This window comes from Phyllostomus discolor, chromosome 11 (assembly GCF_004126475.2).
Source record: "Phyllostomus discolor isolate MPI-MPIP mPhyDis1 chromosome 11, mPhyDis1.pri.v3, whole genome shotgun sequence".
In the NCBI taxonomy this organism is placed as follows: domain Eukaryota; kingdom Metazoa; phylum Chordata; class Mammalia; order Chiroptera; family Phyllostomidae; genus Phyllostomus; species Phyllostomus discolor.
The window spans coordinates 728849-754201 of NC_040913.2; the positions used below are offsets into that span (position 1 = coordinate 728849).

Here is a 25353-nt window from a genome sequence, read left to right on the forward strand (position 1 = left end):
AAGCGAGCACACACAAACCCAGGCCAGAGGGGGGTGGCCCTCGAAGAAACGCCTGCCGGGCTCTGCGCGGGACTTCCCCGCGTCCGGCTGCGGAGGACTCAGGCGCGCGCCGCGGACACCTACGTTCCCACACAAGGACCCCGCCGCTGGCTCTCTTCAAGAGTGGCCTAAGTGGCGTCGCAGCGCTGAGTTTGCCCGGGCGCGACGGACTTCGTCGAAGGCCCCCGGAGCCGGTGGGAGCTGGAGGGGTAGCCGGGAGGGGCTCCTGGCAGAGCGGGCGCTGCGGGGTTCCGGAGCCCCCCTCCACTCGGCCCCCGTGCCCCGGCCGCCGGCCCGCTCCCGGAAGCCGTGCAGTGGGTAACAAAGGGCCGGCCCGCCCGCCGCTGCGGGGCCGCGGGGCCCCAGGAGGCCGGCGCAGTTGCTGGGATGAGCGCGGGCTGGGCCCCGGGTCCAGGTTCGCGGCGGTGAGGGGGGCGGACGGAGAGGCCGGCCCCTCAGTCCTCGCCGCCCGCGGGACTCTGGCGCCCCCGCCGTCCGGGCCGCTTCACCCGGGAGAGCGGCTTCGCGACCGTCCCCTGGCGGCCCTGGCCACGAGCTGCGGGGACCGGCGCTCAGCCCTGGCTGCCGACACCCGGGTTTCTCTGCGGGACTCAGAGAGGATCCGACTCTTCCCCAAAGTGTCCTGAAGCTCTGTGCGCAAAGCTGCAGAAGCCTGATGACTTTTGTTTTTTAATAAAAAATCTTTGTACGCCTCCATTTTTAGAATTTCCCCGAGTTTTAAGTAGTCTACCTCTACGCATCCTGTCTCTTGCTCCTGGAGTCTTTTTCCTCCTCGGCTGTCAACGTTTTGACGGTCAGAACTAAGCGGGGACGAACGTTTTGTCATTGAAAGTGTGTCAAAACCACGTCGAGAGAGTAGTCAAGATGGACAAAAAGTCGTTTGAAATGGTGCTGGATGAAATTAGAAAGGTAATTACATGTAATTCCTTAAATCGTTCTATGAGCTACGAATTCTCAGGCCTTGCTCTCTTTTAGGCACCATCAGGCTGTGCAAAAGAACGGGTTTTAGGATTGCAAACTTGGTTGGAATTTTAACGTCGGGTGTAGGACCTGTCGTCTCCATGCAGTTCACGTTACAAATAGAAATTACGTTCGCGCTTGAAACGTCCTGACAATCTGTGCGGTGTTTGGGGACGTTACGTGAAGAGGGTGCTGGGCTCCGAAGCTGATCTTCAGCAGCTCTCGTTTTGGGGAAGCGATTCACTGTACTGTTTCTGAACCGATTTCCTGGTCTTTCAGTCCCGTGGGACATCGACTGAAAGCCGGAGAACGCCTCTTGAACCGTAGTTGTTAGCATAACCGTGGTTTTCAGATCTGAGTCGGCGCTCTGTTGCCTGAGCTGGCCCAAGTTAGTGCCTGGATGAAAAGTGTGGCGTTCCGTTTGGAGTCAAATGAAGTTTAAACTCATACTCTTAGGAATGGGCTTCAGTAACTTGAATTCCACGACTTTTCTTGTCCTGCTTTCCAAGTTTTTGCTTCTTTTTGAGGCTACTGTAGGTAGCCTGTTTCCTAGAAAGAAGCACACAGCAAAAGAAAAAGAAAGAAAAGAAAAAAAGAGAAAGGTAGCCTTGAGCATAACTACCTCCTACGCAGAAGTGAGAGTTCACTTATTTAGAAACGGAAGGGCTTAATGTCGCATTCTAATGCTAATAGGGGGCCTTGGCTCACACTTCCAGGCAATTGTCTCCGCACTTCCTTGCCTCCAAGAGCCAGGACTGACTGGGAAAAATTTGCCATCCTGTGCTCTGGTGCTTACCATTTGTTTCAGCGTATGGAATTAATAAAACTGCCTGTGGGCATGCTGTTCTTCATTTTCTGTTAGGCCAAATGGTGTATTTTTCTCATTCTTTATAAAGCATTTTTCTTTTCAAATTTGCATGTGAGGTAGAATTTACATACTCAATGATATTGAATGTTCTTTTTTGAACAAAAGGTCTAGTTTTGCAAACCCAGTTTGTCCAATTAAGATTTACAACCAAATGTCAGCTTGCTAACTCTGTTTGGAATTTGCCACAACTTGTTCCTGAGCTGATAGGTAACTGCTGCTGTTGAGAAAATCGTCTGCACGTCCAGGTGGACCAGTGGCTCTCTCCCGCTGGAAGCCACAGGGTGCCACTTTGCACCTTCCCCCTAAGCTGTGAGAAGATCACGCAGTAAATACTAGTGAGGGGACAGCGAGTTGTTCCGAGATGAAAGTCGCGTCCACGCAAGATAGCCACTTCACTCGTTATTTCTGGTTTGCGATCCAAACGTCTTTTGCTGTTCATGCCGAATAACTAGATGCTTCGATACTGTCTTCGTCTGTTAAGATGGGATAAAAATACAGGTGTGAGAGTTACCGCTGGTTTTTAAAAGGGACCCTCAGACTTTGTCGGTGTAGGTCAGCTGAAACCAGATAATGTGCTCCTGGCGTCACAGTAGGTCTACAGTAGTACTGGCTGTTCCTACCGCCACCTGAAGCGAGGGCGCCTTTGCTGTATGAACGCTGCTGTTCCGGTCACACGTGTTAACGCCGTCTCTCTGTTTCGCAGGCCGTCCTGACGGAGTACAAGCTAAAGGCGATCGAGTACGTGCACGGGTACTTCTCCAGTGACCAGGTACTCCCTCCCCTGCTGAACCAGAAGTCTGTCTTGTTTTAGACTGCGTTCCGGTTAATGTCTGTTTACCTGCGGGTCAGGGCCAGAGTTGCTTTACTTTGTTGCTGCACTTATTCAGGAATTTGAGGAGTTTTTAGTTTTGGTAGAAAATATTACAGAACTTATAGTTTAGGTATTTTAGGTGGACCCTTTTGTATCACAATGTCGTATGCTAACACGGTTTTAAAATGCAGCATCTAAAAATGCCGTTCAAAGTGTTTTCATTCTGGGCACAGTATCGTACGTAAATGTCTAAACTTCTAGTGGCAAATGTGCTCAAATTTGCATAGAATTTATAAGTCACTAATTGCAAAATTCACCACATACTGTAAAAGAAAACTTAAATGATGAAATATTTTCTTACATGAAGCCACTAAGTTAAAATTCTAGCAACAAGGAAGGAAATGCAGTGTCTAATGAGTCGTTTCTGTAACTGCCAGAAGACCAGTGGCAGTGCAGTGAGTTTGCCGGTGCGAAGACACACGTCTGCGTGCGCTCACACACGTGCTCCCTGAATGAGTTGGGAGGGCACCTGGGCACTGTCTGACGGCGAGGCGGGGCGGCTGCGGCGGGGCACTGCTGGAGCGGATCCTGGGGGAGGGCGGGAGGGTCTGCAGACCCAACTAGTGGACGCGCCCCGCCCCCTTTTCGTCTGTCGCTGGGCATGTTCAAAGCAGGAAGGCGGCAGCTCCCCCCAGAGCCACGCGGTGCCAGGCCCGGTCGGCTGCTCTTTCGCGAGTTCTTCAGCTGCTACTTTTCAGAATCACCTTGTGCTTTCTAAAAAGTTGAAAGTTTTGAAAAGACAGTTTCTCATAGGGAATAGCCCTTCTTCCCTTCTTTGTGTGTGTGTGCGTGCATATGTGAAATTTTCTACAGAACTTCTCAGTGGTTCCACTTTGCTAAAGTCATTGTAAAGTTTATTAAGCCTTTCTGCAGGTGTGACTCTTAAGCCTACTTTATATAGTGAAGGTTCTTCTTTCTACATCAGACTTGGTGGTTTGTAAAGTTTTGTGGCTGGTAAAGTGCCAGGTGGCAGCTACTGTATAGTAAAAAACAGTCCTATGACAGTAAGGACACACAGCACAATCTTAACAAAGTACTTAGAAAGTACACGTAATACTCGTTTGCTGTTTTATCTCTTTAGAAGGAATAAAAAGTATTTTTTCTCTACACATATCAGTCCAGTTTCTAGCATTAACCTTGTTTTGTAGAATAATTGAGACCTACTTTCAGGAACTCACAGTAACATGATTCATTAACCCAGATTTTATTACATTGTTCTCTCTTCTTGAGCCTTTTTTTTCCTGGAGTGTCGTGGGGGCTTTTAACCGGGGCGGTAGAGACCTTACAGAGAGACTGGAACGTGACATCGGTGCCTTGCTCACCTTACGAGCTGTCACTCTCGCTCCCTCATTTGTCCCACGGCCACTGGTGGTGGTGGGGGGGCCTGGCTGCCCACACTTGCAGAACGCCCTGCCATTTAGAGCGATTTGTGGGGGGTCCTGCGTTTTCCAGGGGTGGGTCTGTGTTGTGAACGTGCAGCCGTGACCTCCAGGTTCCTGTGAAAGAACAGAGGTTAGCGGACGTGCCCTGACCACCGGGCACCCCTCTGTGAGCGGTCACACCCGTCACTCCTCACTGAAGTCTCAAAGGTTTGCCACTCAGAGCAGCCACACCTCGGTACTCGCTGGGCTCAGCACCCATCAGGCCCTGCGCCCGCTGCATTTTTGATGAAGAAACAGTGTCTCAGCACTCGGTGCCTGCTCGGGCCTGGCCGCTCGTGCTGGAGCCTGTGGGTCGTGATGCCGCCCCGCCCGCAGCGGGGAAGTCTTCGTTGTCCAGCACTCTGGCTCCTCACGAGCTAACAAGCACTGGCGGGGTGCCACCGTGCGTCCTCATGTCCTCACGTTCCCAGGCTGGGTCTCCAAGCTGGGCTTCCTCGCCGTCCTTCCCTTCCCTTCCCGTGCCTGCTCGCCTCCGAGGCTCGCGCTGCCGCTCCTCTCGCAGCTGGTGCTGTCCCGGACTCTGTCGGGCGGCTGAGCTCTGTCCTCACCCTCTGCTTCGGGAGCCACTTGCGCTCACCTGGTCGTGCAGCTCTCTGAAACCGGGCCTGTGCCAGCACGGGGGTGGATTGTTTCTAGGTCTGAATGGAAGCGGCAGCACGTGGCCCCTCTGCGAACCCAGTGCGGCCCGCTGCCGGGCGCCCCGCACGCCCTGGGGGGCCCGGGGGGCACAGCGAGGCCGGGACCGCGGAGTGCCGGGGTGGACCTGGCAGGAACGTGGTCGTCAGCGCTCCGCTCCCTCTCTGCCGCAGGTGGTCGATTTACTGAGGTACTTCTCCTGGGCTGAGCCTCAGCTGAAGGCCATGAAGGCACTGCAACATGTGAGTGACTCCCTTTTCCTGAGAGCATGTGTAGAATTCAAGTTGTGTGCACTGTGCTATTAAATTGTACACCGTTCCCCTAAGACCAAATCCCACAGGTTCCTGATTGGCCGACTGGAGGAGAAAGTATTTAGAGGCAGGCAGAACGCAGGACTCGGACTTCTAGGTCTGTCTGCGCTTCTGTTGTTGGGCGCCTGCCCTGTTGTGTCTGGTCCTGGAGAACAGCCAGGTGGCCTTGTGCTTGCGTTCCCTGGACCGACACCGTCCAAACCAACGCTTGGCGGCGGGAGACATGTCTTGTAACTGCACCACCTAGTACCATAACCACTGGCTCCGTGCGGCTTTGAGCACTTCAAGTATGTCCGGGCTGCCTGAGGAGCTGTGCTTTTTAGTGAGTCTGAAATTAAATGGGCACTGGTGCCCCGTGGCCGTCCGGCGCCTCGAAGAACAGAGGCAGCTACGTCCCAAGGGCATCCGGCCGTGCAGGGTGGTTTCTGTGGATTGTCCGGCATGGGTGGCCCTCGGGGTCTGCGGGTCCTTAACTTCCTGACCGAACTTGCCTGAGAAAGTGTCTGGGTCTGTTTTGGCTTCTTTTAAACAATTGCTTCTGTTCTACCTGGCAAACAATGGGCTGTCTGGCCTGCCACCCATCGCCTGGGGGTGAGGCTCTTTCCCCATGGGCCAGGGAGGCCAGGGGTGCCCTGAGAGGGAGAGCAGAGTGCAGACCTTTGCAAGGAGCACGGGCCTGGCTCCTCCTACCATTCGGCAAGCCTGGGACAAAGGTCAAGGCTGCCTGCCTGTTTACTTGCCTTAGGCTTCAAGTTCAGAGCCGAGAAGACTACATAGGTACAGGGAAATGAATTTGTTTGAATGAAATTAAGTCTTTGTCTTTTTCTTTAAGACAAAGAAAATTTGTCTTTTTCTGACAAAGTCCGATTGAACAGTTTTCACACCGAAGACTGACTTTGACAATTAGGTTAGGTAATACATTTTCATAAATGAGCTGAATCAGTATCCAAGATTTTTACAAATATATAATCAACTTATAAATAAGGAAATCGATCTTTTGCAAATATTTAAACTTCTGGTAGTTTTTTAGATGTAGTTTAAAAACATGCAGAGGGGTGTGCAGTTTTACCGACTCTGTTGCTGGCACATGAGTAAAAATATTGGAGAATCACTGCTCCCTTAGGAACCTATTGGGTGTTGCTTCCAGCTGATCTTCTGACATTGGCTTTGCTTTTGAGCCCCCTCCACTGGTAGCACACACCTGTAAACCGGCCAGATCTCCTGCCTGCTCGTCAGAGACAGGGCGCCTTGCTCCAGTCGGTCGTAGCTGACGTTTCTGGGGCAGTGGCGCAGGCGTGTCGTCCCGTAGATGGACACGCCGAGACGTGGGGTTACCAAGGGCACAGAGGGGAGCGTGGTCTCCACTGGAAACCACGACACTGAAAGGCCAGAGTGTAATTTCCATGCTGGTTAGGGCTGGCTTCTGAGTCAGCCGACTTCACCTCAAATATTTATGTTACAAGCATGAACTGTTCATTCCCCCAAAATGTTAATTTCTGGTGTGAAAATGTCTCAGGTTGAAATTAAAATGATCTTTTATATTAACAGAAAATGGTGGCTGTTCACCCAGCAGAAGTGGTCAATATACTCAACTGCTTCACCTTCAGTAAAGACAAACTCGTTGCTCTGGAACTGTTAGCTTCGTAAGTATTTCTTCCTCTGTCTGCTTCATTGGAGGACGTTCGGAGGACTTTTGAAGTATCTTTTAACTCAGTGTTAGTGTATCAGATTTATGTTAGGGCATGGAGCTCCAGTGAAATCTGTGAAAGCGTAAAGGTGAGTTCTAGTATCGAAATATCTGCTGTGCTTATCACGCATGATTATAACTTACAAAAGAAGAAGGGGACTTACCAAGTTTAATTATTTGTTTGGGTGTGTCTGTGTGTTAATGATTTGCCTTGCCTTCCAACTGTGAATACTTGAGAGGCTCGTCGATGTAGCTGTAGGATTTATAGCTGGATATGTTCTGACGACGTATTTTTTCGAGGGGGTGCTTAATATGTACTTGCTGTTTCTGGCCTTTGTTCTCCTCGATTGTAAAAATAAGGATCTCACCTACCGAGTAGGTGTGTGGCTTTAACGACCGTAGGACCCCTTGCAGAAGCCCCTAGCACAGCACTGAGTACATGATCGCAGTGAGTGGCAGTAGGCGCAGGGGGAGGCGTCTGCTCTTCGCGTAATGAAAAAGCCTGTAAGTTGTTCACAGCACGTGCCTTTTAAGTCCCTGCCTGCTTACAGATGTCCACAAAACGCATGACTAAAATTTAGCACAGGGTACAACCTCATCCTGAGATCAGTCATGATTTCTATGCACTTGACACATGGGCTTGTCCTGTTGGCGAGCTCGCCTAACGCTCACCGACAGGGTGTGCTTTCAGGGGCCTCAGAACAGCGAACTTGGTTTATAGTGCTGTTGTGTTACCTTGAGGTAACCAGATAAACCTCTGATGTTGTATTTGCCATCTTTATACGCCATGGTATTTGGAGTCACCAGTCAGTCACACTGCTCTCCGTCGTAGAGAAAAAGCTCACTCAGATGTGTTTGTGCAGTAAACAGGAGTTGTTGGCCTCTGTGAAAAGCTAAATTATATTTCTCTCATAGAAACATTGTCGATGCACAGAATTCTCGTCCCATCGAAGACTTATTCAGGATCAACATGTCTGAGAAGAAGCGGTGCAAGAGAGTACTTGAACAGGTAACTCTCTCGAGGTGGCTGTGTGAATGGTGCGGTGCTGTCTCTGGTGCCGGTGAGGAGAGAGGCGCCCGCCCTGCTCCGTGTGAGCGGCGGGGAGTCACTGGGCCAAGTGCCAGGGCCCGGGTCTGGTGGAGGAGCTGGGCCAAGTGAAGGGGACACTGAGGTCGGGGGGGTGGGAGATGCTGCGGCCAAGACCAGGCGACCCCCGGCCTGAGACTCCAGCTGTGCTAGCTCTCGTCCCTTTGTGGCTTTGCCAGGGCTCTGAGCGTTTGTCTTTGACTTCATGCATTTAGGAACTTGACTTTTTGAATTTGCTTTGTCCTTAAAAGTATTCATCAAATGCCTGACAGAAGAATAATAAAGCAAAATCCCAGTTTACTAATCTAAAATCTCTAAGGGCGGGAGAAGTAGCACTGGTCCAAGCCTAGAAGACGTGATTGGTCATCTGGGTGGTTACTTCTTAGGCCTCCGGTGGCCGGAAGCCGAACCAGCAGTGACACACGCACCTGCCTGGGGAGGGCAGGGCCCGGCGGCCCCGCCGTACGGGACACACGTGCCCTCTCCGGAGCTCAGGGCGAAGAGAGGGCTCTGCCTGGGGCACAGCAGCAGCGGCAGCGGCAGCATCTGAGCCCCCACTTCTCTCTCCTCTTTAGTCATCTCCTACTTTCAGTCACAGTTAACGTAAAGCACACTAGTTCCGGGGTGCGCCCCAGCGATGAGACGTCTGTGGCACTCCCTGCGGACCCCCCCGACGAGTCTCGCGCCCACCTGGCACCGCACGCAGTGATCACACTGTCGCCGACTATGTTCCCCGTGCTGCACTCACACCCCACGACTGCTCTGTGGCCGCCCACCTGTGGTGCCTCCTCACCCCTTCACCTCCTCCCCCGGGCCCAATGGCCCTCCCGTCCGGCGCCCGTCAAAATGTCCTGTGTATCTGAGAGTCTGTTTCTGTTCTGCTTGTTCGTTCATTTTCTTTTTTTTTAGGTTCATTTGTTGGTAGATACGTATTTATTGCCATTTTATTGTTTATATTTTTTATTCCTTTTTTCTTCCTTATAAAGAAGATCTTTTAACATTTCATGTAATACTATTTTGTTGGTGAGGAACTCTTTTAGCTTTTTCTTGCCTGGGAAGCTCTTTATCTGTCCTTCGATTCTAAACGACAGTTTTGCTGGGTCAGGCAGTCTTAGCTGTAGGTCTCTGCTTTTCATCACTTGGACTACTTCATGCCAGCCTCCTCTTCTTGCCTGCAAAGTATCTGTTGAGAAATCAGCTGACAGTCTTATTGGAACTCCTTTGTAGGTAACTAACTGCTTTTCTCTTATTGCTTTTAAGATTCTCTCTTTGTCTTTAACCTTTTGCATCTTAATTTTTTTTTAAAGATTTACAAAAGTTTATTTATTTATTTATTTTTAGAGAGGGGAAGGGAGGGTGAGAGGGGAAGAGAAACATCAATGTGTGGTTGCCTCTCACATGCCCCCACGGGGACCTGGTCTGCAACCCAGGCACGTGCCCTGACTGGGAATCATACTGGCAATGCTGTAGTTCTTAGGCCCACACTCAATCCACTGAGCCACACCAGCCAGGGCTGCACCTTAATTTTCATGTCTTGGTGTGGGCCTCTTTGGGTCCATATTGTTTAGGACTCTCTGCACTTCTTGAACTTATGTGTCTATTTCCTTCACCAGGTTAGGGAAGTTTTGTGTCATTACTTTTTTAAATAGGTTTTCAATTTCTCCCTTTTTCTCTTCTCCTTCCTGCACCCCCATAATGCTAATGTTGGTATGCTTGAGGTTATCCTGGTGGCTCCTTACATTGTTTTTGGCGGGGGATATTCTTTTCTCTCCTTGCTGTTCTGATTGGGTGTTTTTACTTCCTTATATTCCAAATTGCCGGTTTGATTCTTGGCTTCATCTACTCTATGGTTGATTCCCTGTAATGTATTCATTTCAATTAGTGTATCCTTCTTTTCTGTCTGATTCTTTTTTATGGTTTCTCTGTCCTTTTCCATGATGTGGAAGTTCTCACAAAGTTCCTTGAGCATCCTTACAAACCACTGTTTTGAACCCTGTATCTGGTAGTTTGTAGAGTTAGACAATGTTATTTCTTGGTCATCGGAGAAATGGGACATATTCAGTAGTTAATAGACTTTTCTGCACACAGTTTGTCATTTGCATTATGAAGATATCTTTGTATAGGAGCCTACTGGTTGCGATGTTAAAAATACTATGTTACCTAATAAAATAATTCCATTTAAATGAAGTGAGCTTGGTCACGTTCACCGCCGTAAATGCTGACTGATGCAGGAACAGACCGAATGTGAGGCTGTCCTGTAAATCGTGATCTCAGAAGGGCCCTGGTTTTTATTTTTTAACCGCTCTCTCCTTTTTCGTGTTGCAGGCTTTCAAGGGAGGCTGCAAAGCTCCTCATGCTATGATCTCTTCCTGTGGGACGATCCCAGGAAACCCGTATCCCAAAGGGAGGCCGAGTCGTATTAATGGAGTTTTCCCAGTGAGCATACTTTTAGGATGTTTTTGAAACTTCTTGTGGCCAAACGTGAACTTCAGCATAGTTCTCGTATTTAAAGAAAACGCCAGTTGATGGGGCTGCTACAAAGGAAAGGAATTTTATGACGTCAGCAACTTAACTGACAGGTTGAAAGTTTATACATAAACTACATTAAAGCGTTTCTGTACAATGTGGCCTCACTGGCCCTTGCGCGGTGCGGGCTCTCACACGTGGCGCTCGCAGACACCTCATCTCGCCGTCCGCTCTGCACTGTAGGGAGGTGCTCTCTGACGCTCTGAGTGGTCTGCGCGCCACAGCACTGGCCGTCACTCCCGGGAGCGCCTGCCGTGGAGGAAGAAGCCGCAACAGGCTGCCTCCCACCCTTCTCTCCTTCGCGTGCGTGATGTGTGGGAGGCGCTGCGGCACGAGGTGCCACCTTGCCAGGGTCGCGCACCCGGGGCGGGCTGGGTCTGGAAGCCGGTCTTTCAGTGCCGACCGAGCTCAGTCCTTCCCTTCACTGGGATCCAGGGGGACAGTCGAGATGCGCCGGGGCAGCTCCGGGCCACCTCGGTGAAGCGAGCCGTGGGCTCGCTGCGGCGGGAGGGCCGCCTGCGATGGCAGAAGCGCACGGAAGGGACAGGGCCGTGCGACGAGAGAGGCCTCTGCAGTGGGGCGTTGGGTTGGGTTTGTTTTTTATGCCTCGATGACTATGTTTTTTTTAATTTTACTTTATTTCTAAAACAGGGAACCCCTCTGAAGAGAGACGGCGAGGACTGCACCAGTGAAGGCAAGGGGATAGCTGCGCGGATCCTCGGGCCGTCCAAACCGGTGGGTGCCGGGGGAAGGGAGCAGCAGCCCCCACGCGGGCAGGCAGCATGCCCTCTTCCCGGCCTCGGCTGAGCTCTGCGTCGCAAAGTCCGAACCACACGTGGTCTAGCGCGGCAGCACTGAGGGCCCTTTGAATTAATGTTGCATTTAAACGTGAAAACAGAGCTCGTTTTTATTTTTTTCTCCAGCCACGTTTAGCTGTGTGCTCGGAGGTCTGGGGTGTGGAGTTCGCTGTGACTGAGGCTGTGGTTTGGCCGACCGGTATTAGTGGTGGGAAGACAGGACAGAGCCGGCAGGCCGGGAGTGGTTTCCAGGGAGTGACAGTACCTGACTGGACTGCAGGCTGGACAGAAGACCACCCGGTGGGTGGAGGGGTCACGGGCAAAGAGCTGTGGGCCCGCACACAGCCACCCGCGGCCCCTCCTGCCTGCCCGACGAGGACTCCCGTGGCGGGTGTTCGCAGCAGAATCACCACCGTGCAGACCACCGTCCTGGGAGCCGGGGAGACTCTGGGTCCTCAGCTGTCAGCGGGGCCTCTGCCCCCTGGGGACAGGTGTCAGCACGAGCGTTTGTCTGTCTCTCTCATTAAAAGTACAGTGTTTGGCTGAGCTCTGGTTCTCTAGAGACCAAGTATTTTTTTTTTCTTTTTAAGATTTTATTTATTTTTAGAAAGGGAGGGAGAAAAAGGGAGAGAAACAGTGGTGGGCCACCTCTCGTGGGGGGACCAGACCTGCAGGCCAGGCGTGTCCCCTGGCCTGGGACTGAACCTGCGTTCTGCCACTTTCCGGGACGACGCCCGACCCGCGGAGCCACACCAGTCAGGGCTGAGAGTAGTTCTCGTAGTGTTCTTTGTTGCCTATGTGAGTTCCATCAAAGCTAGAAAAGATTGGTGGGTTTCAAAGGGCAAAAAGACAGAAATGCTGGACTGATCATTCCAGTCTGTGTTCTGCTCGAGTTGTCGGAATGCCGAATGCTGAAAAAAAAAGTTTGTTTCCCTCCCAGAAGGGACAGAGAGGGCAGGAGTGCTGAGACGAGTCCCTGATGAGCTGGGGAGCGTTTCAGAGGTTCCTGGGGAGCGGAGGTCGAGAAGCTAGTGGTGTCCTGTGTTGCGCAGGAGGAGAGGGGAACTCTCGGACCGAGCTGGGCAGGTCCGGCGGACGCCTGCCGGCTGGTGTGGTCTGGCCGGTCAGGGAAGGGGACTGGCGCTGCAGTCAAGATAGACAGGCTCGCGGCAGCCCTGGCCGGGCCCGCCTGTGCGGCTGCACAGGAGCCACGTCCTCCCACAGCAGAGACGCTGTCCTTGTCCGCGCCGCGTGGCGAGCCCCTCGGCACCGCGCGCTCTGAGCCAGGTCGGGCCGGCGTGCCCGCAGACCCGTCGTGGTTTCCTCCTAACCGCTGTGCTTCGTCCCTCGTCCAGCCTCCTTCCACGTACAACCCGCACAGGCCCGTGCCGTACCCGATACCTCCGTGCCGGTCCCACGCCACCGTCACACCAAGTAAGGACTCCCTCGCGGTCCCCGTGGGCTCCCCGGGCCCTCGCTGACTGACGTGGGGCAGGTGGGGCGCGCGCTCTTGGGAAACGTGTGCTCTCAGGGCACGGGCTCAGTTTCGCCTTTCCCGGTGGGCGGCGGCGTCCTGGCGCACCGCCGTGCAGCAGACCGACTTTGGGGAGCATGTTCTCCCGCTGGTGAGCAGAGTACAGGTTACTGCTAACTGCTGCCCTGTCACGGTTTCTCTGGTGCACCGTCTCGACCCCCTTCTCGGCAGTGGGTGTGTGAAGGCACCGCCTGCGCCCGGGCAGCTCCACCGTGGAACTGATCCAGAGATAAGCCAGTGGGTGTGTTAGTGTAGTTGGGACTCCTGGTCACAAAGTGCAACTAAATTATGCTTTTTCTTTTACATTTTTATTTTAGGTGCTTACAACAATGCAGGTCTGGTGCCGTTAGCCAGTGTCATAGCCCCGGGCGTGCCCCCTCCACCTGCATACACCCCTAACCCAGCAGGAGCAGGTAAACGGGGGGGGGGGGGGGGGGGGGGGCGGCGGTCGGAGCATGTGGCTCGCTCGCTCACACGCGCACTGGGCGGGCACGGCTGTTGGGAAGGGGGGTCACAGCAGAGGGGGCACCGACTGACGGCCCCGTGGCCCGTCTGGGGGTGCTCGGCCCACGTGTGCAGATAGGAGCAGGCCAAAGGAGAGTCCTTCTCGTGAGCGAGGGATGGACAGAACATGTGTGACTGACTCAGGGAGTGTCACCCTCTGGGCAAATGAACCTTGAGTGGGGAGACAGTCTTGTCAAGAGGTGCTCGGAGGGTCCGACTGCTCTCCGGAGCACTTTCCAGTGTGGCCTTTCTCCTCGGGCCTCGTGGGGAAATGGGGTGTGAAGTGTAAATCGCGTTTCTTTTGGGGTTTTTTTTTTTAGAGAGGGGAAGGGAGGGAGAAAGAAAGGCAACATCGATGTGTGGTTGCCTCTCACATGCCCCCTACTGGGGACCTGGCCTGCAACCCAGGCCTGTGCCCTGACTGGGAATTGAACCAGCGACCCTTTGGTTTGTAGGCCAGCACTCAATCCACTGAGCCACACCAGCCAGGGCTAAATCTTGTTTCTATATGTTGCCAAGCTGTTCTCCAAAAAGACTGTACCAGTGAGAGTGTGTGAGTGTACAGTTTCTTCACACTTTTTCAACTTGGGTTATTGTCAGTTTTTAACTCACACCAATCTGGTAGGGCTTGTATTTTCATTTATGTTTTATATAGAAGTTTAATTTTTATTTTGACTAGCTGTTGTTAGATTTTTCTGAGTTTTATCTTTTGCCTGGGAAACCCTTCCCCATCCCAACCAACAGTATGAAATATCTACAGTCTCTTATTCTCTAATTACTTTGATTGTAATTCTTTTTTCACGTGTAGCTTTTAACCCACTGCCATTTATTTTTATATCTGTGTAGGGTAGGGATAGAACCTAATTCTTTTCTGCCTTAGAGACTCAAAAGTCACTTAACAGCATTTGATAAATTCTTTTTATCAAATGAACACCGCGGAATGCTGGTTACAGAGCGTTTTATTTCTTGCCCTTGTTAATGGTATCTCCTGCCTTTGGCGTCTTACGTTTTCGTGTAGCTGCGTGGACATGGTGAAGGGGAAGCTGGGATCGTGTTGTCTTGGTTCAGATCTTCGTCACCGTGGGGGGCCCGGGGGCCCCGGTCTTGTGGGAGTCCTGCTCCGTCTGGAATTGGTGTTCGCCCAGACATACTCACTGACCGATGTTCTCCCTGCTCGAGATACCACACGTGGCTGTTCCCCAAGCTGTGTCCCATCACAGTTACTCTCAGTTATGATGGCGCCCCCGCTCGGCCGGCAGGTTTACAGTGTGCTCTGGCGTCCGGTAACGCTAGCTGTGCTGTGTTTTCTTTTGACTGTTTCTGGAAACGTTTTCTTCCCCCTGAGCTTGGAGATCATTTCACACGATTAAAACAGTTAAATTTATGTACGTATGGCTATAGGACAACTTGGGAGGATGGACATTTTTATGACACGGAGTCCTCCGGGTCAGTCATGCATGCGTGGGTGTCTGCACTGAGTCGGGGGCCGTGTTTCTCCCCAGGCCCCTCCGTGTCGGGTGGGGAGCTGTTGCCGTTCTCCACGCTACGGGGTCTGTGCCTTGGGTGTGTCTCTAGGGATTTCAGAAGCGCTTTTGCTGCAATTTTAAATGAAGTGTTTCATGTCTAGGTACTTATTACGAATTACCTGTCCTTTTTCTTTTTTTAATCTCGAAAGTTTTGAGTTTCCTAGGTATAAAATAATGTCAGCTGAGTTATACTTTCCTATAGAAATGTTTCTTTTTTCCCTGGCCTTATTGGGTATTAGTACTGTTCTAGGTCCTTTTTGTTTTTTGTTTTACAAAGGTATTTTGCTTGTATTTTTATTTTCAGTTTTTTTCAGATTTTATTTGCTAGTTTATTTGATTTATAGATTATACTTAGATGGATTCTCATTTAAACCAGTGAGAGAGAATAGGAATTTCCAGCAACTATAAAGGTTACATATTTGTTCTCAGTTTTCCCGTTTTGTTTTTACTCGCGACTGTATCAGTCTTTCACCTTAAATACTTCGTCTTGGACACGCCAGTGACTGCTCCCACACTTGGAAGGGCTGCTGCCAGCGCGAGAGGACTGGGGGCAGCTGTGCCGCACCCACCGGCCCACTGTGTGCCCCTCTGCCCCCCTCCGCGTCCACGGTGCGAGGACACGGCCCGTTCTCTGGTCTCCGCCTCTGAACTCACGGCTTCTCACCGTGTCTTCGGCTCTTGGACGTCCTGTCCGGAAACGTTCAGCCTCCTCTTCCTACAGCAGAAAAGTTTGCTGAGTAGTTTCTTCAGCAAGGCGCCCGTGCAGGGCTGTCGTTGGGAAGCCCATCCCGGCTAACTTTATTTCCTTCGTGAGAACCTGGGCTCTGTCTGTCTGTGAGCTTCCCAGGAGCTGTCCTTGTCTCCAGGGCGCAGAGACGTCTTCTGAGGCTGGAGCCCCGCCGTCCCCCCAGCACATCCGGGAGTGCGTCTCACCGCCAGGCTGTCCCGTCAGGCTGTCCCGGCCCGCAGGCCCTCAGGGTGCGGCAGCTGACGGCTCTGAAGCTTGGGAAGCTCATCTCTTACTGTCCCTTTAACTCCTGCTTTTCCCCGTTCTTTTCCCCTGGTATTCTGATACTGCGCTCTATTTGTCTTCTGAGTGGCTTGTGTATTCTTTTTTATTTTTTGTATTTTTGCCATTTTTAATGGGATTTTTTCCTACCTAAGTAATTTAACTTTAAGTAATATTATTTCTAATCTTTACCATTCTGTGCATTAATTTGGAGTCAGATTTTTATATCTAAAAGTCTTCACCCTCTCTGCTTGTGTCTTAACAGTGTGTGTGTGTGTGTGTGTGTGTCTCTGAATCTGCATCACAGGGTTTCACGGCTCTTTTCCTCTCCCCCACGGAGTCTCCGTGGACACACACCTGTCTGTTCTGGTTCCTTAGGCGAGACGTGTTCTTTTTCGGACTCAGTTGGGCTGTGGGTTCCCTTTGGACCTTAGGCCTGTCATGTTGTCGGCTCTGCGGGCGGTTGCTGTGAAGCCACGAGAGGTCCCCTTTTCCGCGCCGGGTCTGTGACCGATGGCGGGCTGGACAGGCCCTTTCCCGCGGTGGGTACAGGAGGCTGTGTCTGCTGGCCGGCTGCACTGACCTCAGCCAGAGGCCGGCTCGGGCTGGCTCTCCCCGATGGCCCGGGCACCGGGCCTGTTCACGCAGAGCGCCGCCCCTGGGCAGGGCCCTCGAGGGGGCCTCCTCCACGGCAGCATCCGCCTCCCACCTCGGAGTCTGCACCGTGCAGGTGTGCTGCCCGGGGGTGGCCACCTGTCCCCTCAGCAGGGACAGTGGTTGCTCCCTGCACCGCACAGGCGGGCTGCACTCACTTCCTCCTGGGCGGCACACTGCGGCCATCTTTTCCGAAGGGGTTTTCAAATGTGTCTTAAGATAACCCTGCTCATTCAAAACCTCGTTAAGGTGAAATGGGGGGTGGGGCACAGTAAGGATCAATTAATCATAATCCTGTCATTCTACATACAGTTACTACTGGGATTTTTGCTGATTTCCCTCCTCCCCATAGGCACACATTGTTTTTCCTAACACAGTATACCTGCATACCCTGGTTTTTCTCTAATTGACCCCAATCATTGATTATTATTATGGTGGTAAGTAATTTGACTAAAGCTTGGATCAACCTTTCTTGCCTTATTTTCATACAGAAAACGAAGACCTTTCCAATCCATCAAAACCTGCACAGAGTCAAAGTAAGTGCCAGAGTTGATTCGGAGACACCTGGTGTCCCTCTGACGGTCTGCTCCGCCGCTGTTCCCTGGTGACAGCGGGACCGGAGTGTGTGTGCAGTCGCCGTGCTCCGGGGAAGCCCCTGGTGGGAGCCGTGAGCTGAGCGGCACTCGCTGAGAGAGGGCAGCAGTGGTGGGCAGGTGCGCACGGCACGAGACACACGTGCTGGCCGCGTGTAAAAGAGACCACAGGCTTGTGTACTGCATGTGCGCAGCTTTCCCCGCAGTCCAGCTGTGTGCGGACTGTAGCTGGTCACTCTGCGTTGCATGGGACTAGAAGCCTCATTTCCTTTTGGGTGTAAACATAGGGTGATAAAAAGCCTTTCTGAGAGAAAAAATGTTATATCAGATACTACCTTAATCTGTTTGATTAAAAACAGGTGCTTTTTAAAATGTTTTCCCGTTACGGTTGACGTTCAGTGGTGTATTAGTTTCAAGTGCAGAGGAGAGCGGTTTAGACGTGTGTAGCTTTCGAAGGGACCCCCGTGGGTCCAGCAGCCACCTGGCACGGCAGCAGCCACTACGGCAGGACTGTCTACGCCCCTGGGCTCTGCCTGTGTCCCTGGGGCGGCCGGGAACGACCAAGCTCCGCTTCTCAGTCCCCCACTTTCCCCTGGGCCCCCGCCCTCCACCCTCGGTTTGCTGCTGGCACACGAGTCTGTGTCTGTCTCGTGTGTGCACTTCCTCTGTCTGAGACTCCACTTAGAAGTGAAATCATATGGTGCTTGTCTTTCTCTGACTGGTTATTTCACTTAACAAAACACCCGCTTGGTCCGTCCACGCTGTCACAGAGGGCAGTGTCCCTGTGTGTGCGCCACACCCTCTTCCCTCGCCTCTCTGTCTGAGGACCCCGAGGCTGCTTCCTGTCCCGGCTGCTGAACACAGAGCTGCAGTGGACATGGGGATGCAGTGCCGCTGGGCTGGCCCAAAAGTCCGTTTAGTCTGTTCTTTAAAATAAAAGACACATTTTTCATGTTTTACCAATAACTCTATTGATTTGGATATTGAGTATGTCAGCCATCTCTCATGTGGTAGAACACTGATTGTTCTCAATCAATGTCTCAATTTGATCGCTATCAGCCTCAACCGGTCTGCTGACCTCGGAGCATCATCCAGCGCAAAACTGCACGGACCACTTTTGGCACGTTCAGCCAGTCACGGCATCTGCTCCACACACTGCACACATGTCTTTTTTTTTTGTTTTTTGCATTTCAGTTGTGTTTTTACATTCCTTGAAATAATAAGCTTAATTTGCCAATGTGTATTTTCTCCCATCTTCAATATTAAAATGAACAAAAATTCACCAATTTTAATAATTTTTTTCATGCACACTGATATGCCAGCTGTCACAATTCAGTCTAACAAAATGGTTTTAAATGCTACTAGGGCTATCTTACAGAAAAAACCAAATGAACTTTTTGGCCAGCCCAGTATTTGAACGAGTGTTTTGGATTTCTTCAGATAGGTACCCAGAAGTGGGATTGTCGGGTCATGGTATATCTGTTTTTAATTTTTGGAGGGAACTGCACACTGCTCTCCACAGCAGCTACCCCAGTCTGCATTCCCACCTGCCGTGCACGAGGGTCCCCTCTCCCTGCGTCCTCGCCGGCACTTGTTTGTTGGTTTACTGATGGTGGCCATTCTGACAGGTATGAGGTGAAAACTCACTGTCATTTTAATTTGCATCTCTGATGGCCCGTGACCTTCAGCATCTTTTTTTGTGTGTGCTTTTTGGAGAAATACCTGTTCAGGTCTTCTGCCCATTTTTTCTTCTTTTTGTGGTGACACTGGTTAATAAATTATGTAGGTTTCAGGTGTGCAGTATAACAGATCATCTGTACATTATATTGTGTCTCTGCCCATTTTTTAACCCAGTTGTTTGTTTTTTAGTGCAAAGCTGTGTAAGTTCCGTGTGTATTTCGGATATTAGCGACCCACTGCATGTGGGTGGTGGGTGTGCTCTTCCACTCAGTAGGTTCTCTTTTCATTTTGTTGGTAGTTTACTTTGTGAAAACATTTTAGTTTGACGTAATCTCATTTGTTATATTTTTCTTTTGCTTTTCTTGCCCACACATATCCAAAAATATTTCTAAGAGCAATGTCAAAGAGTTTACTGCCTATGTTTCTTTCTAGCAGTTTTATGGGTTTGGGCATTAACACTTGAGTCCTTAATCCATTTTGAGTTGATTCTTTTGTGTGGCGTAATAAAGGGTCTGGTTATTCTTTTGCACGCACTTGTCTACTTTCTCAAGACCGTTTATTGAAGAGGCTGCTACCCGGTTGTATGTGCTTGCCTCCTTTGTTATAGATTAATCAGTCATATAGGTGTGGGTGTACTTCTGAGGTCTCTACTCTGGTTCATTGATTTATATTTTGGTTTTTGTGCCAGTACCATGCAGTTTTGATGACTATCGCCTCATAGTATAGTTTGATATCAGGTAGCACAATACTACCTCCAACTTTATTCTTCTCTCTCAAGATTTCTTTGGTTAATCTGAGTCTTTGTATTATTTCATATAAATCTTAGGATTATTTGTTCTAATTCTGTGAAAAATGCCATTGGTATTTTAATAGGATTTGCATTGAGTCTGTAAGCTGCTTTGGCTAGCATGGACATTTTAGCAATGTTGATTCTTTCTACGCATAATGCTGTTGTTTATTTGTATCTTCTGTGTCTTTCATCAGTCACTTACAGTTTTCTGAGTACCAGTCTCTTACCTCTGATCTTGTCATGGCTTCTTATTTTTTTTTAAGATTTTATTCATTTGGCCTGGCTGGCGTACACTCAGTGGATTGAGCAGGGGCTGCGAACCAAAGCAGTGCAGGTTCGATTCCCAGTCAGGGCACATGCCTGGGTTGCAGGCCATGGCCCCCAGCAACTGCACATTGATGTTTCTCTCTCTCTTTCTCCCTCTCTTCCCTCTCTAAAAATAAATAAATAAAATCTTTTTAAAAAAGGCCTGTGATCCAGGCCTGTGCCCTGGCTAGGAACTGAACCAGAAATGCCTAGTTTTTGGTACATTATTTACAAACACAGAAATAGTTATACACTTGTTGTGATTCTAGTTCTTATAAAATAAATTAAATACCTAGTAAGTATAAATCTATTTTCATGTGTACTCCAAATCTAAAATGATAGCTACTATGTTCCTTGAAACTAAATTACTGCTTATAGCATGGAACGGTACAGATTCAAGGCCTTTTGAGTTTGAAGTTCATGTATTTACATATTACGGTTTTCAGTTCTTCTGCCACGTTTCTTTTCTACAACAACTACTGGATTTATCCAGACCTCCCGCCCTCACTTTGTGCGGTGGGTTACATCCGGGCTGTTCCCTGCGGTCCCCCTCCTCCCGCGGGACGAGCGCAGCCCCGGCCTCGCTGCGGCGGAAGAGCCCTCCCCATGCAGGGGCTTCCAAACCCAAGCCGCAGTCCGCGGGGCCGTCCCTCAGCGGGCGGTCACTGCAGCAGGGGCGCCCTCCGTCCTCACCGGACACCCTCGGCCCACCCAACAGACCGGAAACACTGCGCATAGCGGGCACGCCCGACACCCCCGGCGCAATGGAAACACATTTCCGGGCACACCGGAAATGCTGGGCACACCGGAAACAGCGGACATACCAGTCACACCTGGCACAACGGAAATACCGGGCACACCTGAAACACACCCGCCACACCTGGCACACGAAACGCCACACACACCGGCCACACCCGGCACACTTGGCACCGATGCCACTGAGGGCGGGCACCCAACGGACCCGTAGGGGTGCACGCCCCCCCGTGGGCTCGGGCAAGGTGGCAGCCAGTCGTCCCCAGTATTGCTTAGGTCAGTCACTTACAGTTGGTCCGAGGGCAAGTATCACGGCACGTTCCAGACGCCGCGAGGAGGCGCCTTCCGCGGGCCCGGGGCTGGAGTCGGTGACTGCGCCGGCCGCTGAGCTGGGCCGGGGGCTCCGAGGGCTGCAGACAGACGGGGCTCCGTCCCCGCGGGAGCTGCGAGGACAAGCCGCGTGGGGCTACGAAGGCGTGGGTGTCGGGAGAGGAGCCGACCACGCAGGCCGGAAGCCTGAGTCGGGGCACGGCGGAGGCCGCCAAGCGATTCGCAGTGTCGTGAAAGCTCGCGAGAGGGGGCGTGGCCCGTCTGTCCTCGCGGGAAGTGGCTGAGAAGGACAGGACGGGAGCCCGCACAGCCACGCCAGTCACAGTTAAAGTAGATTCTCCGCATTGTTACAAACTGGGACCCACGAGAGGAGTCTGCCTGCGTGGCGAGGCTTCGCAGCGCCCGGAGGGCTGTGCCGAGCGGGTGGCGGAGGCGCCGGGCCTGCCGGGGCCTGGCGGTGGAAGTGGCCGCCGTGGTGTCTCGTGGTGCGCCCCGGGGAGGGGTGTCGCTGCACCGCCACTGGTGGTCTCCGTGTGTGTTAGTTGCTGCAGAGGGCTTGTGCGCTATGTGGGTTTGAAGCCTGACATCTCAGCATGATGGTGCATTTTTGTCGTCCTCCCCCCCACAGCTTTTTCCGCCCCAGCAAGCCAGCTCTTCGCTCCGCACGGGTCTAACCCCGCCACGCCCGCAGCGACTCCTGTGCCCACCGTGTCCCCAGTCAAGGCAGCAGGCCATCCGCCGGCGTCGGCCGCCGCCCCCGGGTCCGGGCTGAGCCTGCTGAGCACCGTCCTGCCTGTGTTCCCGGGGCAGGTCTCCGCCGCTCCTGCGCCGCCGCCGCTGGCGCCGAACCCCACAGTCATCCGGACCCCTTCCCTGCTGGCCGCCCCAGTCACGTCGGTCCACAGTGCCACGTCCACTCCCGTTCCTTCCGTTTTTCCCGGCCTCGTTCCGCTGCCAGGTCCTTGTGCGGCTGCCGCCCCTCGGGCCCCTCCCGCCCCCAGTGAGGCATTTGCTTCCACGTCTGCCCCTTTCGCGAGCCTCCCCTTCGCGGCGCCCGCAACGGCTGCTCCCACCAGCACCCCGGGCCCTGCGCCCTTGTCGTCGGTGTTCGCAGGTCTGCCCTTGCCGCCAGCCTCCCATAGCACGCCCCACGCCCCCCACTCTGTGATTGCCGGCGGGGCCGCCCCCAGCGTGGCGTGTCCCCTCGGGGTCAGCAGTCCCCTTCTGTCCGCTTTGAAAGGCTTCCTGACGTCCACCGACACCAGTTTGATCAGCTCCTCCGCTCGGCCCGCTGCTGTCACGAGTGGGCTGGCCCCACTCTCCTCGCTGCCCAACCACAACTCAGATTCCCCTGCACTGGTCCCCAGCAAGGGCTACCTGCCCTCGGCCCTGCCTGTCCGCCAGGGGCCTGCCGCCCCAGGACTGGCCGTGTTCCCAGGCCTGCCCTCCCCCGTGGCCACCTCCACGTCCTCGCCCCCGGCGCTGCCCGTCCAGTCCCCTCTAGTGGCTCCAGCCCCAGCTTCCAGCTCGGGGCCCGGGAGTGCCGGCTCCTCAGCCCAGCTTCTGCACGGCCCGCACGCCGAGCCTGTGCCGCCCGGCCCCGCTGTGACCACCATCCCTGTGACCATCAAAACGGAGCCCACGAGTCCCACCCCCTCCGCCTTCAAAGGCCCGTCTCACTCCGTGACCCCCTCTCACGGCACTTTAGGTTTGTCGGGGGCGCTGGGCCACGCGTACCCGTCCACGTCGGTGCCCATCAGCCTATCTTCTTGCCTTAATCCCGCCCTGTCCGGGCTGCCCAGCCTGAGCGCGCCCGTGAACGTCTCCAACCCCCTGGCCTCCGTCGCCCTCGCGGCCCACGGCCCTGCTGCTCCCCTTGCGCCCGTGTTCACCGCGCTCCCTCCCTTTACCTCGCTGACCAGCAGCTTCCCTTTGACAGGGAACCCGTCTCTCAGCCCCTCGGTGTCCCTCCCAGGGGCACTGATAGCGACCTCGTCTGCGGCCGTCACCTCCGTAGCGACCGCTCACCCCAGCTGCACAGCGGCTGCGCTCTCAGGGCTCCCCGGCGCAGCGCCCGTCTCGGCCGCGCCTTTCCCCCTGAACTTGTCCACTGCCGTCCCCTCGCTTTTCTCCGTCGCCCAAGGGCCTCTGCCGTCCGCAAACACCCCCTACCCGGGCTTTTCGGTCTCCAACACGCCTGGCGTGGCCCCCGCTCTCCCCTCGCTGGCGGGGCTGCAGGCGCCCTCCGCGGTCACCGCGGTCGCTCCGCTGCCCATCACCGCCACCGCGCCAGCGCCCGTCCTGCCCGGCTTCGCCTCGGCCTTCAGTTCCAATTTCAACTCGGCTCTTGTCGCGCAGGCCAGGTAGGTGGGCGGTTGGGAAACAGGGCTGTTCTCGCCGAGCTTGCGATTTAGTCTCGTCTTTAAGTCATTCACGTGGAAGGCAGAGGAGGAGCGCTCCATGGTGCTACATTATGTTTTCCTGGCCTGAACTTCAGCGCTTAAAACATTCTCTGACCTGCAGTCATGTTAAGGTGAATGTATAAAATATGAATGGCTGCTCAGGCAGTATTAGGATTTGTAGTTGGTAATTTGCCTTGATTATGAAACAGAAGTATTTAATAAACTAGTGTAAAACATAGGCGTAGTGGAGTTCAGAATACTTTATAATAGAAAGTAACCTTGTGTGAGTAAGTGGCCGGCTTTTGTGGTTCCTCCCAGCAGAGAGAGTCCAGGGCACGGTTTCACAGGCGAGACGAACACTGAGCCGGCAGCCCTTGTGTGTCCTCGGCGCTCTGACCTGTGTTCCTGCCGTTTCAGCTTGTCGTCTGGCCTCCAGGCAGCGGGCAGCTCCGTGTTTCCGGGCCTCCTGTCCCTGCCGGGCGTGCCCGGGTTCTCCCAGAGCGCGGCGCAGCCCTCCCTGCAGGACCTGCCGCGCGGCCCCGCGGCGCAGTCGGCGTTGCTGCAGCAGGTGAGTGTGTGGCCCCGTGGCCGCTAGGCCCGCCCCTTCCGGCACCTCCCAGCGCCGCCACTGCTGCCCCGGAGCTGGTGCAGGGTGGCTGTTAGCGGCGTGTCTGCAGGTTTGATGGCTGACGCTCCCCAGGTCTGCAGCTCGTTCTTGCCTTCCTCTGCAGCTCCTGACAAAGGTGCTAGCGTGTCTCCATCGGTATGACTTCTTCCTGCTACTGCGTACTTCCAGGTCTCAGTTTTAAGAGGTTACGGTTGGAATCTCATACACGATGGTTAATTGTGCCTTGTGTTTCACACGTTAAGCTAAACTTTAAGAAAACCTATTTTTTAAAAGTGTTCAATATTTTAATGGCATTTCTGGGCACCTCCACCCTCAGAAGTTGAACATTTCTTACCGATTTTGGGAGACCGAGCAGACTGCCCTTGCCCCACCATTCTTCCTTCCTCCCGCCCGAGGCGCCCGAGGCTGCACGGGCGGACCTGGTGGGGCGGCCCCCGCTAACCTGCACGTCCTCTCCCCGCAGGTGCACTCGGCCCCGGCGCTCGAGAGCTACCCCGCCCAGCCGGACGGGTTTCCCGGTTACCCTCCCACGCCGGGCACCCCCTTCCCCCTGCAGCCAGGCCTGTCCCAGAGCGGGTGGCAGTGACCGAGATTTGTGCTGGCCTTCCGAGCAGCGTCCAAACTGCCTGGGGGTCGCAGGGAACAATCCGACAAGTGTGCAGTGGGCCAGAAGTCAGAAACCAAGAAAGAGGATGATCCTGGGGGAACTGGGATAAGTAAGAGTTTTAAAATAGGATTGCATTTTTTAAGAAATGGTTTTAAATATGAGCACTCCCTCTGTGTAAATACGCCGCCAATGAATTTTATGGAGAAAGCTATTTGAACACTGTCCGGGGACGTTTCACCTCCCCCGCGAGCCTGCGAGTTGTGTGCGTGCGGCGCGTGTGGAAGGACCCTGGCGAGGAGCTGGAGCTCGTCAGAGCCGAACACAGCCTTAACCCTGCTCGTCCCGCGTCTACGGACGGAAGAAACAGTTGTGCCTCAGACTCGCGGGTCAGGCGGTGTGCGCGGGCGGTCCCCGCCGGCTTCCGTGGGCCCCGCGCGCGTCCACGGGAGGGGCCCGGAGACCCGCAGTCCCTTCTCATTCCCGACACCGACGATCACGCGTGTGCTGCTGAGTTGAACTCTGCCCCCGAGTCAGTGGAAACGGTGCTCATCCCGGTCCTCGGCCCAGACGCACGCGCAGACCCGCCCCCCGCAGACGCACGCCCGCCCGCCCGCCGGCTCGCACAGTTCGTTTGCCTTCAGAACCTACCTACTCTCAGCAATACCGCAAGGGGCGCGCTCCGCGCGGCGCCGCCCCGGCTGCCCCTCCTGCTGCCCCGGAAGCTCTTGGTGAATGTTTACAGGCGGGGCGCGCGTCCGCGAGCGCGTGCTCGCGTCCAGGGCGTCTCCGGAG

At 53.6% G+C, this 25353-nt stretch overlaps 1 protein-coding gene across 1 annotated transcript; it reads left to right on the forward strand.

The window, feature by feature from the left end:
- The first annotated feature begins 131 nt into the window (after positions 1 to 131).
- PROSER1 (proline and serine rich 1) lies at positions 132 to 24699 on the forward strand. The gene is made up of 13 exons (XM_028526543.2): positions 132 to 969; positions 2592 to 2657; positions 5011 to 5079; positions 6697 to 6791; positions 7751 to 7844; positions 10248 to 10358; positions 11100 to 11183; positions 12601 to 12679; positions 13097 to 13192; positions 16964 to 17008; positions 21553 to 23287; positions 23744 to 23894; positions 24418 to 24699. The coding sequence occupies exons 1-13, from the start codon at positions 925 to 927 to the stop codon at positions 24538 to 24540; spliced, it is 2793 nt and encodes a 930-aa protein (XP_028382344.1). The 5' UTR covers positions 132 to 924; the 3' UTR covers positions 24541 to 24699.
- The last annotated feature ends 654 nt before the right edge of the window (positions 24700 to 25353 follow it).